Source organism: Pelodiscus sinensis, chromosome 6 (genome assembly GCF_052426305.1).
Source record: "Pelodiscus sinensis isolate ZL-2025 chromosome 6, ASM5242630v1, whole genome shotgun sequence".
NCBI lineage: Eukaryota > Metazoa > Chordata > Testudines > Trionychidae > Pelodiscus > Pelodiscus sinensis.
Genome location: NC_143057.1, coordinates 9,503,420 through 9,521,464, shown reverse-complemented (window position 1 = coordinate 9,521,464; position 18,045 = coordinate 9,503,420). Strand labels below are relative to the sequence as shown.

The 18,045-nt window shown below is 44.9% G+C and overlaps 1 protein-coding gene across 6 annotated transcripts in view; it reads right to left on the bottom strand.

Annotated features, from left to right (window-relative positions):
* PALM2AKAP2 (PALM2 and AKAP2 fusion) overlaps nucleotides 1-18,045 on the bottom strand; it is a 360,502-nt gene that overhangs the window by 257,805 nt on the left and 84,652 nt on the right. For all 6 annotated transcript variants that reach the window (XM_075931391.2, XM_075931392.2, XM_075931395.2 and 3 more), the window contains exon 3: nucleotides 9,111-9,241. In XM_075931391.2, coding sequence (XP_075787506.2) covers nucleotides 9,111-9,241 — 131 coding nt within the window. The remainder of the gene's footprint in view (nucleotides 1-9,110; nucleotides 9,242-18,045) is intronic.

Here is an 18,045-nt window from a genome sequence, read left to right as displayed (position 1 = left end):
AGTAGGAATGGTGTCGGCTTGATCCATTGCTAAATGTCCAGGACTCTCCATATGAGAGCAGAAGCTGGAGTAACTCATGAAGTGTATGCTTGGCTGTGCCCATAGCATCTGATCAATGACTGGCTCTCTTGCAATCCGCTTGGAATGGCTCAAAGACTTTGCTGTCTAAATAGAGGAGGTAGAAAAAGATGGGAAAGGGAGCTATGCCGTACAGACAGAAGACTTCAGAGGACAAGCTGAGCCACGTACATTGCACAGATGGGTCCAGGATGTTTTCAGTTAGTTGATTCCTATGTCCATCTCTACACCAGGAGCTTTTGCTGGCATAATAATGTTGGTTATGGGTGTGATCTATTTACAATTGCATTCTTATGCTGCAGATATGCTAGCAAAAAAGTCCCCTTGCTGGTATGGCTTATTTTGCTCTAGGAACTGAGTTAACTCTGCATGGCTTCCTTTATTTTTTGTTAAAGTCCTCTTCTTCCATTCCAAGATTTTCTAATGCAATTTGCTGTTTCTAAATGGCCTGCATTTCTCTTTCTCACCTGCAGTTTCTCAGTCTCACTGTCACTGCAGGTTTACAGCACATGGTAAGTCTAGTTTAACAGCCTGACCCCAGCACGATTCTGTGGTGCCCAGCACCATACGATCACATATCAGTCCATCCCCACAAAACTCCATATTTGTACATGACTGCGAGCTGTCTTACATTTGTAACATGCTGATCTGAGAGTTCTGAATGTCCTTGGTTGTTGTATTAACCATATCACTCACATACTGCATTCTTGGGTGGCTCGTATAGTTCTTCCAACACATTAACGGTCTGTAAAACAACTTACTTTTTGTAACTGGTCCCCATTCCTGAATGGCAGGTGGCATTTCTCACCTAAGGACTTGTCTACTTCCGTTGAAATTTTACAGATGGGATTAGGAAGTTGTCAGTGGACGTTTCTCCTTTTCTCTATATATTCAACTTCTCTTTGCCTACACTAGATCTTCAGCTTTCACAGATTCATTTGTACTAGTAATTTCTTTAATTTTGTGATTTAAATCCACAATAGCGCTTCTTATGTTTTTAAAGAATTGACTCTGATGACAACGAGCTAACATCTGTAATTCCTATGTAACCCACACACCTAGCATATGTCTACACTGCACGCTTATTTCAGAATAAGCTATTCTGAAAAATATATTCTGAAACAGCTTATTTTGAAATAGAGCATCCACACTACAGGAAAGACTCAAAATTACTCTGAGGCAGGCTCCCCTAATGTGGATGTGCCATCTTGATTTAGAGCCCGAGGAAGCGATAGGGAGAAATTACTTAAAATGGCCCTGGTGAGGAGCTATTTCAAAATAACAACAGTGGAGCACCTACGCTGCAGCTATTTCAAAATAGCTGTTTTGAAAGAGGAGTTATTCCTCGTGAAATAGGGTTTACAGAAGTCAGAATAAGCTACCCATTATTTCAATATTATTTCAAAATAATGGAATTGCCATATAGAGGCATTTTTATTTTGGAATAATGTTAGTTATTCTGAAATAACAGTGCAGTGTAGACACACCCCAATGTGGTTCGATGTCCCATGTAATGGCCATTAGACAACTTACAGTGAGAGATAAGAACAAGGGAGCTCTATAGCCTTAGCTGAGAGCCAGCTGGCTTTAAGCTGTACAGGTGCCTACCCTAAACTCCAGAAGTCCCAGGTTCAAATCTATCCAGTGGTGGTTACAAGTGGGGGCTCTGGAGCTTAGTGTAGGAGCCTCTACAGGTTCAACTCTGCTGGAAAAGGACTTTGCAGATGTGTATATAAATAGTGGGAGGAGTGTCCGGGAAGGGAACTGGGGGATGCAAACATTTATGACATAGATGATTGGTTATTGTTTGTTTGTATAAGCAGTAGCACCTAGATGCTACAGTCTGGGCTTGAGGATTCTTCTAGGTACTGTACACACATGACAGAGCACTTGTGCCTTCACACAGATTCATATAAACATACAGAGAAAATGGTGTACTTAAATATTACTCACCTAAAATGTGCTGGTGGGTATTTAGGGGGTTATGTGATATCTACCACCACCTTGCACAGGTCAACAGCAGAGTCCTGGGTAGAATAGTTATCACAGGGGTATGAGACATGATTGTCCTTTGGTCCCATCTAGTAGGGCACAACCTATATATGTTGTGTAAAGCTACTTTTAAACAATCAAATAGTTACTGTGACCTAGATGACTTTTTTTTTTAATATTAGAGTCTGGCAAAGAGGTTACAGTTCACCTCCCTCATGTGCTTTACCATTAGGAAGCTGGAGGCCAGTGCAAAATGTGGTGGCCTGCTTGTTAAGCGAAGTATCATAGCACCTGTGCTCCAGCACTGCACTTTGGGCTTGAGGATGGGGCTTAAGGTGTTGGTTCAGATCCTAAATGGCCTCTCTGCTTAAGGGAGTGTGCTCACTTAGGCCTTGTCTACACTAACCCTCCACCGTCGATCTAATCTACGTGACTTCGCGTACGCAACTAGCGTAGTAAATAACGTAGCTGAAGTCAGTGTACTTACCGCAGTGTCTTGTGTGCAGTAAGGTCAGCAGGGGCAACTCTTTCATCGACGTTGGCCACTCTTCCCGTCCTCTGGAGTACCAGCATCAACAGGAGAGCTCTCTTGGACCGATTTATCATGTCTGAGCAGACATGATAAATCAACAGCTGATGGATTGATCACTGCAGCATTAATCCTCGGCATAGTGGAGACAAGTCCTGATGTTCTAAGCAGCCTCACGCTTTCTCATGGACTGCTGAAATTGGGGATAACACCATGGAGTATGTGCCTCATTCAGGGTTCCCAGTGTGACAAACAGAGAACACATCTGAGTCCTGGCACAAGGGAGAGGCCAAGGGAACAGACACAACTAGGGAAGACTGGTGGTTCAGCACAGGATGTGGGGAAAAGGAGCAGTAGTCCCAACAAGAATTAGCCTAGAGTTCATGTCTCCTGGGAGCTCCAAGGAGACAGGAGAAATGGCTTCAGCATAGGCTCAGGCTGGAGTCATAGATCTGTGAGGAACTTGGGTTGAAACGACTTCCAAATCGATGTGAATTTATTTTTGTTAATAAGGTTTTTTTAATACATCTTTAGTAAGAGTTCTCTCCTCGTGAGGCTCTGTGGGTTACTGGAACTCTGATAGGGCCCAATTTGAATATCCATCCATGTCAACGGTGGATACAATTCTGGCACCTTCAGCAGAGATTCATTTCCTTGCATCCAATCTGGATCTGGCCTTCTCCAAAGTGTGAGCTCTGCCTGCCAGCTGTTAGCTAGTTACCAATCAGTCAGAACTAAACAGAAGTCACCCTCCGATACTCCCTGCACCTCTTGCTACCAGAGACCTGCTTGGCACCTCATCTGTGACACACATTGGTCAGCTGAAGGGAAGCCTTCCTTTTGATCGACCTGGTAGGCACCATACTCAACTCTTCTCAGCTGGAAATCACTTTACAACACACCTAGCGCGAGCATCCTCAGGTTGTAGGAATTCAAATACTTGTTTTATCACCATCCAAAACAAAGGATGCTAACAAAAGACTCACTGGCAAAAATATCACAGGGAACAACTCATTCTCTTTGATCCAAAGCACAGGTCTTAACCCCAGATTTAAGGATGGTCTCAATTAGCTATAGCTAGTTTTAGGCTTTTCTTTTCAGGCAAGCCACTGGAAAATACATAAGAAATCTCACAATATAAAACCGATCCTGCTGAGCATGCATCCCCACCACTCAACTTCTTACCCTCAAAGGGCTTTTACAAACATTAGCCAATGAATGAACAGGCGCCTGAGTAGCTCTGAAGCGGTCCAGTAAAGGGTGTTGGACATACCCACAATCCACTGTGTTTCACTCTACCCACCCCAAGAATTGCTCAAATGCCACATGTTGCAGCAGGTGTAAATGTTACAAGTGTCTCTCCCCCTTTTTTCTTGTGCATAGTGCTTTGAGGCCCTCTTAAAGTGATGCCCTAAGCTCTATGTATGGCTCACAGACACCTAAATCCAGATCTGAATACAGTCACTAAAGAACTGACTTGCTCCCCTTTGAAGATGGCGGACCAGACACTCAGCCAACATAAGCTGGTGTAGCTCCACTAACTTCAGTAGAAAGACACCAATTTATATTAGCTGAGGATTTGGCTGAGTGATCCCCTTCTCCCCCAAGGAGCACAGCTTTATATCAGCAAGTCAGGGTGTCAAGCAAGTCACTGGAATAGCATCCATCCTCCCATGGAGTTCATAAAAGTCTCATCACTTTTGTGGCAGGTCAGTGACAGCTAGCTCCAATCAGAGAAGCTACCAGCCTTGTTACCTGGTGTCAGTCATCAATCGATGAAATATGTTGTCGCAAAGGCTATAACATGTAAGCATCTTGCATAATGGTTTCATAGCAAAGAAAAATCCTTCACCCTTTGTGGCAAATGTAGGTCTCTGGGACACTACATAACATAATCTTGGGAATTAAAATCAGATTGTAAGCCTTTCAATGCGGGGAAGGAACAGCAGGCTGTGGGTGGGCTGCCATACACCGTGAAGGCTGACTGTTAATACCCAGATGTCGAATGCCAATTTTCCATTCGCTGCTGTAAAATAGCAGACTGTCATGTGGTAAAAATAACCATGACGTGCCGACAGAGCATTCCGGTGCTTGCTTCACCTACAGCACTTAGTCAAGAATGTGTCTGCGAAAGTTCACTGGGCATTTATCTCGCGGCTAGACCAAAGGATACATTTCATGTTTGTGAGTCGCAGAGTTATTTACTGCCCACAGTCCACTACAAGTGTAGAACTCAGGGAATATCAGCCGAGGGCAATGCCAAGCCTTACAGAGTTGAAGAAGAAACCGTATCAGAAAAAGGAAAACAGTATTATCCCTAACGCTGCTCTTTCTTGGTTTTGGCTGCTCTGTGCCATTCTTGCACACTCCTGCCTGGCATTTTACTACAGATTTAAAAAAACAGGCCACACAGCCTTGAAGTCATGTTTGCTGAATCTAATATAGGGTGGACCCCTCTGGTCTAGCACCCTTGGGACCTGAGCGGTCCCGGATGAAGGAAATTGCCAGACCAGGGAAGACACCCTGCCTTCGCCCCCTCAGCCTGTGGCCCCTTCCCCCTGCTGGCTCCTTTGGCCCTGCTGCCAGCTAGGAGAAACAGCTGTCCCAACCCCATTGCTATAGCTGCTTCTCCAGTCCCACTGCTGGCATGGCCGCATGCAGCAGTGGTCCCGTTGCCAGCCGGCACGTGGCCCCAGTCAGGCTGCCGACCTGCCATGGCCCCAGATGGGCTTCCCCTGTTGGGCTGCTGTGGCCCTGCCTTACCGCCAACCGGGCTGCCACGGCTCTGTTTCTGTTGCTGGGCCGGCATGCACAGGCTGGCCCTACCCCGCCTTTTGTGGGAGACTCAGCTGCTGGCCCTCCTGCCCTGGGACACTCTCATTCAGCAACAGCTGGACCACGGGTGTCGCTGGGCGAGAGAGTTCTGGTTTAGGGAGATGCAACCTGTAGTTCAAGACTGATTTTCATTTAAGCCCCATCTAACTTCTGTTTAGACCCAATCATGCGCCCACTGAAGCCAAAGGCAAGAGTCTAAGGAGACTTCAAAACAAGATCAAACCCACCATATATGCTAAACATGTCAGCTAATGATTAGTCCAAGTGTTCAGAAGAAAATATCTCCTCTCTCCTCAAACTGAATCATTGCCCAAATCTAGATCCAAATGAGCAGCCAGTACAAGATTAGGTGACTTTTGAGTAAAAGTCTTCGTGGGAAGAAGTTTTCTTTCTGGCTCAGAGTAAAAAGCTGATTTCCAAGCACTTACGACTCTACAGAGGCTACTCACGTAAGTTTGAAAAAAGAGACACAGCAGCCTCTTCTGCCCCCCTCCTCTCTTTTCTAAAAGCATGTAACATCAAACTCAGTCTTATTCCATTGCCCAGGGCTAGGTCAGAAATAAATCCCTGGGTACAAAGATCGCTCCGCTGTGTGACTCTCCCCATCTTGCTTTTTCTTGCTTGGTTAATTATGCTTCTGATGCTCCTAGGATTCCTCCCTCTCTAAGCAAATTTAAATAATCCCAAATACGCAGTGGTCTCTCTCTGATTTTTATTTCAAGGCTCTTATTCTGCTTTTATTTTGCCACAGTCTTTGTTTCCTTGCTTTATCGTTTGTCTGTTTTGTACTTCTGTATGCTCTTTGTTGGTAATTATCTACACAATTACTCAACAGTATTTAGTTATTTGTAATGGCTTCTATATTCTGGACTGTTGTACTTTACAACTTGTTTTTATGATGTCTGTGGGCCATGCCGACTTTTTGCATTGGACTGGGATTGTGTATGAAGAAATGCTGACTATGATAGGCCCTGATTCTGCAAGCACTTGTGCAGGAGTGGTCCTATTAAAGTCAGCGAAATTACACACATGGGTAAAGTAACTTACCCGCATAAAGGTTTGCAGGCTGAAGGCCATACTTAATGGTATCGTGTCTCTTGTTTTTCATGAAAATCTAATGACAAACCAGGAAAAACTGAAACACTGCTGAGTTTTCAGCTTTGAGTTTTTCAGCCCTTTCCAACAAAGGATCCAATTCTGATACACGCACCCACCATGGGTGCGCCTTGCTGCATACGTGGTCCCAATGATTTCAGTGGGTCCACTTGTAGAGTGAGTTGCTATTCAAAGTGAGGCTATTCAAGGCAACAGTAAATTCCAACTCTTAGTTGCAAATACGTGGTCTGTGTTAAATGTGAAACGTAGCTATTCAAACAATCGACAAGAGACTACTAGTCTTCAGTAGTGCTCTAGAAGAATTTGGAAAACATGATGGATTATATAACAAACACAAAGTATTGGAACTCAACAAATGCTGGGCCGAGATCTTATGAGGAGAAACATTCAATTTGCAAGACACATTTTAATACGCTCAGCGGGTGATGCTGATTCCCTCTAATTTTTCCCACCTAACTTTTCCCACCACTTGTGAATTTTCTAGTGTGTGCTAATGTGGAAGTGATGTGTGAGGTGGAGGTGAGAGGATTAGTGCCTTCTTCTACCATCAAGCTCCATGTATACACACTGAGCTTGCTTCTGATTCTCGCCAGTGATCTCTCACCAGACCGTTTCAATGTCCCTGCTAATCTTATCCATCCATGTGTGGATTGTTTCCATCCATGTGCAGAAGAAATGTTTGATGTGCACTGAGCCATGATGAATGTGCATCACCACTAGAAACATAAAACCTAGCTGTGGGCACTCTGCTAATTAGCTGGGCAGCATCCGAATCTCTCCTGAGTGGCCCACACAAGCGCACAGCTTACAGGGAACACTGGACCCTTTCCCACTCCCCTCAGTGGTCTCCTGTCACAAAAGGGAGAAACACCCACCCCAAATGCCTTGTTCTCCTGCCCAGGTGAAAGGATGGAATTCCCACATTTTAGCCCTAATGGTCCCTCCAATTTAAAGTGGGACTGTCAGATTAAAAGTCGTGTTTTAAAAAAAAAAAGGTTCCTTCACTGTGTTGCTAATAACCCTGTTGTGAATTCACTCAGAGGGAATGGCATTGAGAGAGTCTTAGGGTGGGATTTTCAGAGTCCTGCTGAAGCCATGTGGCTACACATCTTGTTCCAGCATATTACCATGCAACTCTTTCCAGGGCTCTCAACTCTCTAACATGTTCTGGCTCCAGGCCTCCTGGGACGCAGCTCACTATCTCAAGGCTCTGCCCTGGCTGGGTGCCAACAGCAAACGGAAATCATCATTTTAGGGTGTTTGGGCTTCTTTGTGGCTCCCTCTTCCAGCTCCTGCTGGCTCCCTTTGTCCCCACCACTCGCAGGAACATAAGAACGACCCTACTGGGTCAGACCAATGGTCCATCCAGCCTAGTGTCCTGTCTTCCAACAGTGGCCAATACCAGGGCTTCAGGGGAAGTGTACAGCACAGGGCAGTTGTCTGGCACTCAGAGGCTTAGGGTCACCCCGAGCATGGAGCTGTGTCCCTGACTAGCTTGGCTAATAGGCACGGATGGACCTATCCTCCATGAACTTCCTCCTTAACACTTGCCTCGATGGGATCTGGTGGGAGGGATCTAATTGTCAAAGGAATCTGTTCAATATTAGGAATACAGGTCTCCAGAGAGGTCTCAGTCCTTGTTGTTCTTTTATCCCAGTGGCCAGATGTTGCTGTGGCAGACGAGGGAATTGATACACTCAGACTAAGTGACTTACCCATGGTCAGGGCCGGCCTGAGCCATTCGTGTGTCCTGGGAGCACGCTGCTGCCCCCAGGAGTGTGACTCCCCCTACCCCCAGGTGTCCAGGGCATGTGTGGCCCCGCTCTGGGGGCCTGGCAGCCACGCACAGCGCCCCCTACAATGGGGCACCCCAGGCGGTAGCCCAGTTGTCCCGTACCTTGGGCCAGCTCTGCCCATGGTCACACTGGAAAGCATGTGTCAGAGCAAGGAACTGAAACCAGGTCTCCGAAGTCCTAGTGCTCTAACCACTGCACCATCCTTCCTCTCCTTCAGGATCAAGACTACTCTGAAGACTGGAATTGCAAATACGTGAAGTCTGTGGAACAAAATTCAACCTTTCTTATGCTGCTGAAAATCTAAGAGTTCATGCACTGACTTCAGTATCTCAGGGTTTACATGGGCATAACTGAGGGAAGCACATGGGCTTAAGCTTGTTCTCCAGCAGGAAAAGCATTTGCTCTTGTTGGTGTTAGAACACACCCTTTGAAGCAAAGCAAGCAAACAGGGCGACATAAGGAGTAATGAGAAATCGATTTAAAAAAAAATGGTAGGGGACACATTCGGCAGTGGAAGGCATGGACACAACTCCTTGGGCAAGATTCTCTGTTACCTTGCCCCTTGTGTAGTTAACTGCATCCGTGTAAAGCAGAATGGCAAGCAGTGTGTGCACACTTTTTGCATGGACTGTGCACTGATGTAATGACAACAGGAGATGCACGGCAAAGGAGATTCTGGCGCAAGTGTTTAAGGGACACCACACATGCACACACAACAGGGGGCAGAATCTAACTTGGTAAAAGTGAAGGAAAACTGTACCTACCTATGGATGTTGTCTTCAAGCTTTTTCACTTTGAACTCATCCTCTTCTGACTGCCTCCGTCTGGCCTCTTCTTCTTCTGCTGAGCCAGCAGGAATACCCTGCAGCAGCCATTTTTCTCGAAGTGCTTTGGACTACAAGTTAAAAAAAGAAAAGACGAAAGAGAAGAGTTGAAAGAAGGAAAACTGAGTTCCCTGAGCTGGAGGAGAAGCCTTATCTGCTTCTGAATATGTCACAGGCCCTACTGAATCACTAGTTAGCACTTTAAATATGATATGCATCATACACACTGGCTAATCTTTGAGGGGTTTGCCCGGATGTCAGATCAGCCAAAAGTCAGTATTTTATCACACAACTCAGTCAACCTGTAGAACTCCTTGTCAGAGGATGTTGTGAAGACCAGGACTATAAGGCCATGGCTACACTTGGAAACTATTCCAAATTGCTTAAATTGATTTCATAACTCTTGATTTAACAAAATCAAAATAGCAGGTCCTCATTATGAAGAAGCCTTGAAATTAGTCTGAGGAAGGCTCTGTTAATTTTCCTTCCCAGGGCACAGAGGCTACGTCTAGACTGCAGGCTTCTTGAGCAAGAAGCTTTTTTCGGAAGAGATCGTCCCAAAAATCTTCTTGTGCAAGGGAGTGTCCACACTGCAAAAGTGAATCGATAAAGCGATGCGCTTTTTCAAAAGATAGTGTCCGTAGTGCCTGGACACGATCTCGCATGTAAGCAGTGATTGCTATGGACAGAATAGTCACCAGGGCACCTGTGCTTTTTCCTCTTTCCTCTTCTGAAAAAACTCCCTCTTCCTCATCCACATGTGACGTTTTGCAAAAGAGTTCTTTCGAAAAAAGTCTTCTTCCTTGTAGAATGAGGATTACCAAATGCACAAAAAACGCTCTGTTCTTTCAATTTATTGTTGAAAGAGTGTGCTTGCAGTGTGGACATAACTCAGGTTTTGTTGGAAAAATGTCCGTTTTCTCTGACAAAACTCTGTAGTCTAGACATACCCAGAATTAACAGAGGAGCAAGGCTGGGCGGTGGCTAAAGCCAAGAGCCCTGGTCTACTATGTCATTTTTACTGTATCTACTATATTGCGCCACTGATTTGTTAGTCTGAAGTTATTTTTAATTGGAAATGAAAACTGAATTTCCAGTCACTCAGACTTAGCAGTCCCAGAAGAAATGAAATCCCAGCCCAGATATAGGCCATTTTATGAACTATAATGCAAGGACTTGGAGGGATAGCCACATAAAATACCTATAGAATCAAGAGCAAAGAGCAGTACATCAACTAAAAGCTGTGGGTTCTAAACATAACATGCTTTAGAAAAGTTAAGCTGATTACGGCTATAGATGTGATTAAAAAAAAAAAAAAAAAAAAAGAAACAAAAAAACCACAGTGCCTATGGAAATGGTTACAATCTCCTAGGCAGTCCAAGACAAAAATTATCTCATATCACTATATGATAATTTAACAGCAGTTGGGTAATGAACATCACCCCTAGACTGTGGTAGTAAGTGGCAGTAGCACACACTCAATAAGCAAGTGCACTGGTTTCTCCCCATATTTTCCATATGTTTCCCCCAGCCTACCAGCATCACTACAGTCTCGTCTGGAGTGAGCTCCTGTAATCTGGCTGTCATCCAGTGAGATACCATGGTATGTATGTACTGGCAGATATCCGCAGGGTGTTGGTAGGCCTAATGCACACCAGCCCAAGCCTTCTTGCTAGCTCTCCCGATGGTCCAAAATGCGTGGTGAATAAGAGGGTAGATGTGACGGAGCGCCACACACCAGCACCATTAGAAATGAAGGGCAATTGTCCAACGCCAGCCTCTGGGGAAGAAAAAGGAACCAGGAGGAACTGGCAGTGCCATGTCCATTATTGCTGCAGTCAGCGAGAGAATCAAGAAGATCTCAGGAGCAGCGGTATCGGAGAGAGCTGGCACATATTCAGTCTAGTAAGTCAGGGTGGGATTTTCAAAAGGGCCTAGGTGATTGAGGAGCACACACCGGAATGACTATCAAACGGACTTGTTTTCCCAAGTCACTTCAGGTCCTTTAAAAATCCCACCCTCAGTCATCATCCATTACCAGTAAGAGCTCATTTACCCAAACCGCCCGGGCAACTCCTGATCTGCAGTCTGTACCCACACTGATCTGAGGCATCTCATCACTGTCATCAAGCAGCCTTGCACTCACAGGCCCCTGGAGTTTAAGGCCCAAAAGGAATATCATGATCTTCTAGCCTGGTCTCGTGCATACTGAAGGCCGAAGAACCTCACCCACCCTCTTCTGTAATAGGCCCATAGCTTCTGGTTGAGTTGCAGAAGTCCTCAAATCCTGACCAAAAGACTTTAACAGAGATTCCATCGTTTACTCTAGCTCAAACCAGCAAGTGACTCATGCCCTCCTCTACAGAGGAAGTCAAACCTCCCAAAGTCCCTGCCAACCTGGGAGAAAATTCCTTCCTGTCATCAAATATGGCAATTAGGTCCTGAACTTGTGGACAAGACCCACACGCCAGACACCTGGAAAGAATTCTCTGTAGAAACTCCGACCTCCTAGAGCAATGAGTTCCACAGGTTGGCAATGCTTGAGTAAATTAGCATTTTTTGTATTAGTTTTCTGAATACTGTCTTTTAATTTCATTCCTCTTACAAGGAATGCATGGAAGAAGCATCTTTCCAATGCACAGTGGCTCACAGCCCAGTTGTATCACTGTTTCATCTAGTTGGGTCTGAGGTCTGTCCATTTTCTAAGATGTCTCCCAGGAAATTTAGTTAGCCTATAACTTAATGGCAACAATGATTGCAGCATAGTACACGCTGTGATAGCCAAACTTTGCTTAATAGGGTAGTGTTTGTACAGTGCTGTTAGTTATAAGGTGCTTAATCGTGCTTAGTAGCCAGAAAAGTTTAAGCTCCCCTCCATTAATAGAGAAGTGGCCAGTCACAGATTAAGATCCTGACTCAGCAAATAAGGACACGATTAAAGTTAAGCATGTTCTTACGCGCTCCTGGGGTTTAAGCATGTGCTTAAATGCTTTGCTGAATCAGGACGTAAAAGATGTCATAAAGTGAAAAGGAGAGATTATTTGGATTCAGTACAATATTTATTTAATTTAAAGTCTCTTTTAATTAAAAATTAATCAGGACAGCTGCTAGCTGAGAGACGAGGTAGCCTATTGTGTGTGTCTGTTGAGAGAACTCTATTGCAATATGACTCTCTACCGCAGTTTGGTTTCTGACACATTTGATGAAAGCCAGTAATTTTAAAACCTTTGTAAACAACTTGCTATTTTATGTCAATCCTTTTAAAAAGGCTTCTTCTTTTGCTATTAAATAAAACAGGGAGGGAAAACTGTAGTATCCTCCATTCTCTCACCTTCTCTTTCCTCACTCTAGTTTTCATTGCCCAGTAAAACCAAACACATTTTGAAAAAGTAATAATGGGTAAGATTTTCCAAAGCCCCCTAGTGTTTTCAGAGCACAAGTCCTACGATCTCCAGTCCTGGGTCTCTTACATACTTTTGAAAATTCTATTTAATAATGTTAGGGAAATATGAGTGGTTACTGAGAACTTTAGTATGACATTTTTGCCATGTTAGTTACACACCTAAGCCTGTTGTCATTATTCAAAGCTTAATCAGTTTTGGGTTCGAGCAGCGTTACTAATGATAATTTTCATCCACAACTGTCACAAACAGTAATTGCCTTTGTTGGAGGTGGTTTGCAGATTCTACCTGAAGAGTTACATCAGCTGTTGAGAGAGCTTCTTTGGCTGATATTTCAGTTTTCTATTCAGCCCGCAGTAGGGCTGGCCGTGTTATCATCTCACTTGGTTTTATCAGACCCAGGGTACGTCTACACTGCATGGCTATTTTGGATACCGGAGATATTCCAAAATAGCTACCCGGCATCTACACTAGCTGTTATTTTTTGAAATAACAGATATGCTATTTCGGCATCGTGGTAACCCTCATTCCACGAGGGTTAAGGGATGTCTCTAAATAGCACGTTATTTCGAAATTTGGTGCTGTGTAGACATGCCAAATTTCAAAATAAGCTCTTTCTAAATAGATTTGAAATAAGATACACAATTTGCATAGCGCAAATTGCATATATCGTATCTTATTTTATGTTTAGGGTGCTGTGTAGACACCTCCCCAGAAACAGTAGTACAAACTACGGATACACAAAAGGAGTACAGCAGGTATGACGGGTTTAGTCAAAGAGATCCCCTTGAGACTGTCTCTTGATTTGCCAAAATACCACTAAGCCAACCTTCCTAGGTGCCCCCTTTCCTATGTCTTGCTGAGCCAGGCCCTGTAGCCACCTCTGGTGATGACACAGAGATGGGGTAAGAGATACAGACACTGAGATCAGCTGGAGGTAGGTTCAGCAACTCGGAACACAGCCCCATTGAGACCTGAACCCCAGATAAATCCGTTTTACTGTTTTACACAGAGCAAGCTCACATTGTCCACCCTCTTCTTACTGTACATGTTAGAAATGTGTGCCTGTCTGTCTGTCTGGGTACGTCTACACTAGCCCCCTAGGTTGATCTAGGGAGGCTAATGAGGGCGACCGAAATTGCAAAACAAGCCTGGGATCTGAATATCCCACGTTTGATTTGCATGTTACTGGCCGGTCGCCATTTTAGAAATTGACTAGCCCGAAGTAACTGCCCGTGTCTACACGTGGCAGTGAAACGGGATTCCGATTTAAAGTCTGAACTCGAATTAGCTGGTATTCCTCCTGCAATGAGGTTTACCAGCTAATTCGATTTAGGGGCTTTAAATCGGAATCCCATTTCACTGCCACGTGTAGACGCGGGCAGTTACTTCGGGCTAGTCAATTTCTAAAATGGCGATGGGCTGGGACCATGCAAATCAAGCGTGGGATATTTAAATCCCAGGCTTGATTTGCAATTTCGGTCGCCCTCATTAGCCTCCCTAGATCGATCTGGGGGCTAGTGTAGACATACCCTCTGAGAGTCTGTCTGTGCAAGAACTCCTCCTAAACAGATCAATGACCCTATCAATGAGCCATCACATTTCTGAAATACCCATAATGGCCCTCACTTAGTAAAGTCAGGCCAGCCCACAGATTCACTGGGGCCTGGGCAAGGTGGGTGGGGGCCCACCTCCCAGAAGGGCTGGGGCCTTGGGCCAAAGAGGTAGGCTGGGGCAGTGAGCCTTCAGTGCTGCCTGGATCCTGTCCCCCTCCCCCAGGGCAGTCCGGTGTGAGCTGCCTGGGGTTTTGCAGCGTGCCCCACAGGGGTCCAGCAGCAATTTAAAGGGCCCAGGGCTCCATCTGGGAACCTCAGACCCCTTTCAATTTCTGGACCTTAGGGTAGTTCCTCCTCTGTCCTTCCTCCATCAGAGGGCCTGAGTAAAACAACTTTATACTTCATATTTCTAACTTCAAATACAGAGATGATCCATGCACCCAAATGGGAAAACTATATTGAGTAGCTTACACCTTTTCAAATGACACCTTACATGAAGTATTTTGCATAAAGCCTTTCCCTGTTATGCATATTCAAACGCCTATTTCCATAAAAAATAGGCAGCTCTGTGACACCAGGTTGACTGTGATTACTTGTGTCAAGAAGTGAAGAGGGAGTGGACAAAATGAGGCCTATTGGTCATGGGGTAATGCTGGATGGCGTTGGTCTCTCTGGCCCCATTCCAACCAGCACTGAAGATTGTGCTTACCTTTAAGCAGGCGGGTAGTTGCATGGACAGCGTTAAGCATGGGCATTAGCGATATGCTGGGCCAGGGCCTTTGGAGCCTGGGACGAGCCCCCAGGGAGGACCCCAGAGTTCTTCAGTCCAGGCTGTGGCCGCCTTCATGTTTAACACAGGCACGCGGCCCACTGCAAGATGGAATACAGAGCCTCCATGGGCCACACTGAGGGTATGTCTACACTACCCCCCTAGTTCGAACTAGGGGGGGTAATGTAGGCATACCGCACTTGCAAATGAAGCCTGGGATTTGAATTTCCAGAGCTTCATTTGCATGAAGCTGACCGGCGCCATTTTTAAATGCCGGCTAGTTCGGACCCCCGTGCCGCGCGGCTACACACGGCACGGACTAGCTAGTTCGGATTAGGCTTCCTATCCGAACTAGCTGTACACCTCGTTCCACCTCATTCGGAAGCCTGAACTAGCTGTACACCTCGTTCAGAAGCCTAATCCGAACTAGCTAGTCCGTGCCGTGTGTAGCCGCGCGGCACGGGGGTCCGAACTAGCCGGCATTTAAAAATGGCGCCAGCCGGCTTCATGCAAATGAAGCCCGGGAAATTCAAATCCCGGGCTTCATTTGCACTCCGTAAGACTACATTACCTCCCCTAGTTCGAACTAGCAGGGTAGTGTAGACATACCCTGAGAGACAGAGATGGGTTTAAACCAAACCCCCAAATATGGTTCTGGGAGATGTTCAGATTCAGCACCTAACATTGACAAACAGGCCAAAGGCTAACAATGAAGGCAGCCTCAACCTATTCCATTTACAGTCACATAGATACGGCTCCAATGCTCCTAATGCAGCCCTGAATAGGGCACAGTTTGGTCCCTTCTGAAGGAAAGAAAGGAGGGAAATCATTACTTGATGATTGCTCTGGATTTACTGTCCGCTGAATGTCACTGTATTTTCCATGTGCACTTACTGAATCTCTACGCTGAAGCTTTCAGAGGAAAAAGTCAATCCCTTCAGGGTAGCAATGTATTTTAAGCTACCCCTGGTATTTTAATGGCATGCTTCTTTTGTTTATGTGAAACACTTAAGCTACAAATCAGGTTGCTTTGCCTCCCACCCCCCACTCTGCCCCAAACATTAAAGCCGCCCTTTGGAAGCCGTGAATGGAAGGACTGTGGAACTTGTAACTGGAAACAGCCTCGGTGACTTTGTTAGGACATATTTAGGGAGAGGCATGATATGTTAGAAATCCTTTCCCCTTAGCGAGACCGTCACCACATTTTTATTTCAAGTGTCAGAGGTGGCGGCTGAGATGCAGTTGATTTGCGACATTGGGATTTCTTTTCAGAGAGGAAAAAAGGACGCAGATTCGAGAGGCCTAGATTCCGCTACTTACTATTGCACGGGGAATCCAGATTAGGATGTCCTGGAAGCCACTGAAACAGTGAAGCGATTGAAACATTTATTAAAATATGGGTAACCTGTCATGCTTGAGAATTTCTGAGAGCATATTATCTGTATACATGCAGACATCATGTACATACAACAGATCAAGGGTTGACAATTTCTGGCAGCTGGCTGCATCCCACACTGCTTCCTGCAGCTCTTAGTGGCCAGGAATGGCAAATCACAGCCACTGAGAGCTGGGGGGAGGGAGGGGTTTGCCTGCAGATGGTCTACTAAAAAAATGCTGGTGGCCTGCCAGCGGAGTACTCTGATGGGTCATGTGGTTACAGACTCCCTGTAATAGACACTCCCCCCCCAACACAAGTCCATACAGAGACCTGGGGCAAGGCTTAATTTAACCATGTTTATTGTAGTCTTAAGATTTGGCATTTAGGACACTAATTCCTTCAGGGGTTTCAAGTTGTTTACTATTTGTCCTATAAAGGGACCATTGTGCGACCCCATGAATGCACATACTGTAATTAAAGCCACCTTGAAAATAATATACCTTTGCTTCCATGGTTCTGGTTGGTTTTAATACTATATTAAATGCTCCTTTAATTAATGGTATTTATTTTGACAGCATGTTGAAGCGTTGTTATACCCTTGAAAGCGACCCTGTAAAAATGTGAAAGTTGGGTTCCCTGTGTGTTGCATTTCAGTGAACCTATCTCAAATTGCTGAATTAGGACCTGATTCTGCAGCCATTACTCAAAGGGAGTAGCACATATTTATATATGCAGTCCCACCAAAGCCAATAGCCAGATTGGGACACTTTGGCATCTTTATTTTAAATTTGGAGGATGCTACAACGTTTTAATTCAGTTTCTTCACTCTGGCTTTGCTTTTTAAAAACAATTTAGAAACATCCTCTTGCTAAGGTCAGCTGTATTTGATGCTAACCATTCCTCTGGCTGCCAGAGATATTTCCAAGGAAACGGATAGTCTCAAGAGATCAAATGAAGGTCAAAAGGTGACCCCCAAATATTATGTTGGCTCTTGAGAAAAAGTAATGAAAACAGAACAATAAATACCATCGATGTTCTTTCAAATTGCAATCAATGGGACATATGCATCCTTAGTGCAACATTATAGCATGACAACAGGATTGGGTTTAACCTGGAATGTTTCTCAGGCCAGGTTTACACTATACCCAGAAGTTCAGCTTAAGGTATGCAACTCCAGCTACCTAAAATAAGTAGCTGGAGTCAGTTTACCTTAAGCTGAGTTTAGTGCTGTCCCCACAGCAGGAGGTCGATGGGAGCTAATGCTCCCATTGGCTTCCCTTACTCCTCACAAGAACAGGAGTACCAGCCACCAGTGGGGGCACATTCTGAGTTTGATTTAGTGAGTCGTAACTAGACATGCTAAATCAAACTCTGGAAGATCGATTGTGGCAGCGTCAATCTTCAGCAGAGTGAAGACAAGGATTCAGTGATGAATACTTTTTGAGACCTGAAACTCATTGGATACAATGCTATTATGCCAGACTACAGAACTCTAATAAGAGTTGTTTTATGATGCACAATAACCATGTCATCCTATACATCACACTTAAAGGGATGCTATCAAGGCTTTCACCCCGATGTTTACTTAAATTAATAAAAAATACCATGTCACATACAATTTGTTAACATATCAGCCACCCTTCCTTCCCAACTGAGAGCCCTTATTTGCTTTTCTTAACAGAATAAACCTAGTGTCTCTCTTCAGAATCATGGGTGTGTAGCATAGGATATGGTTTCATATTGTGTTGACCACTGGATTCTAGAATATTTC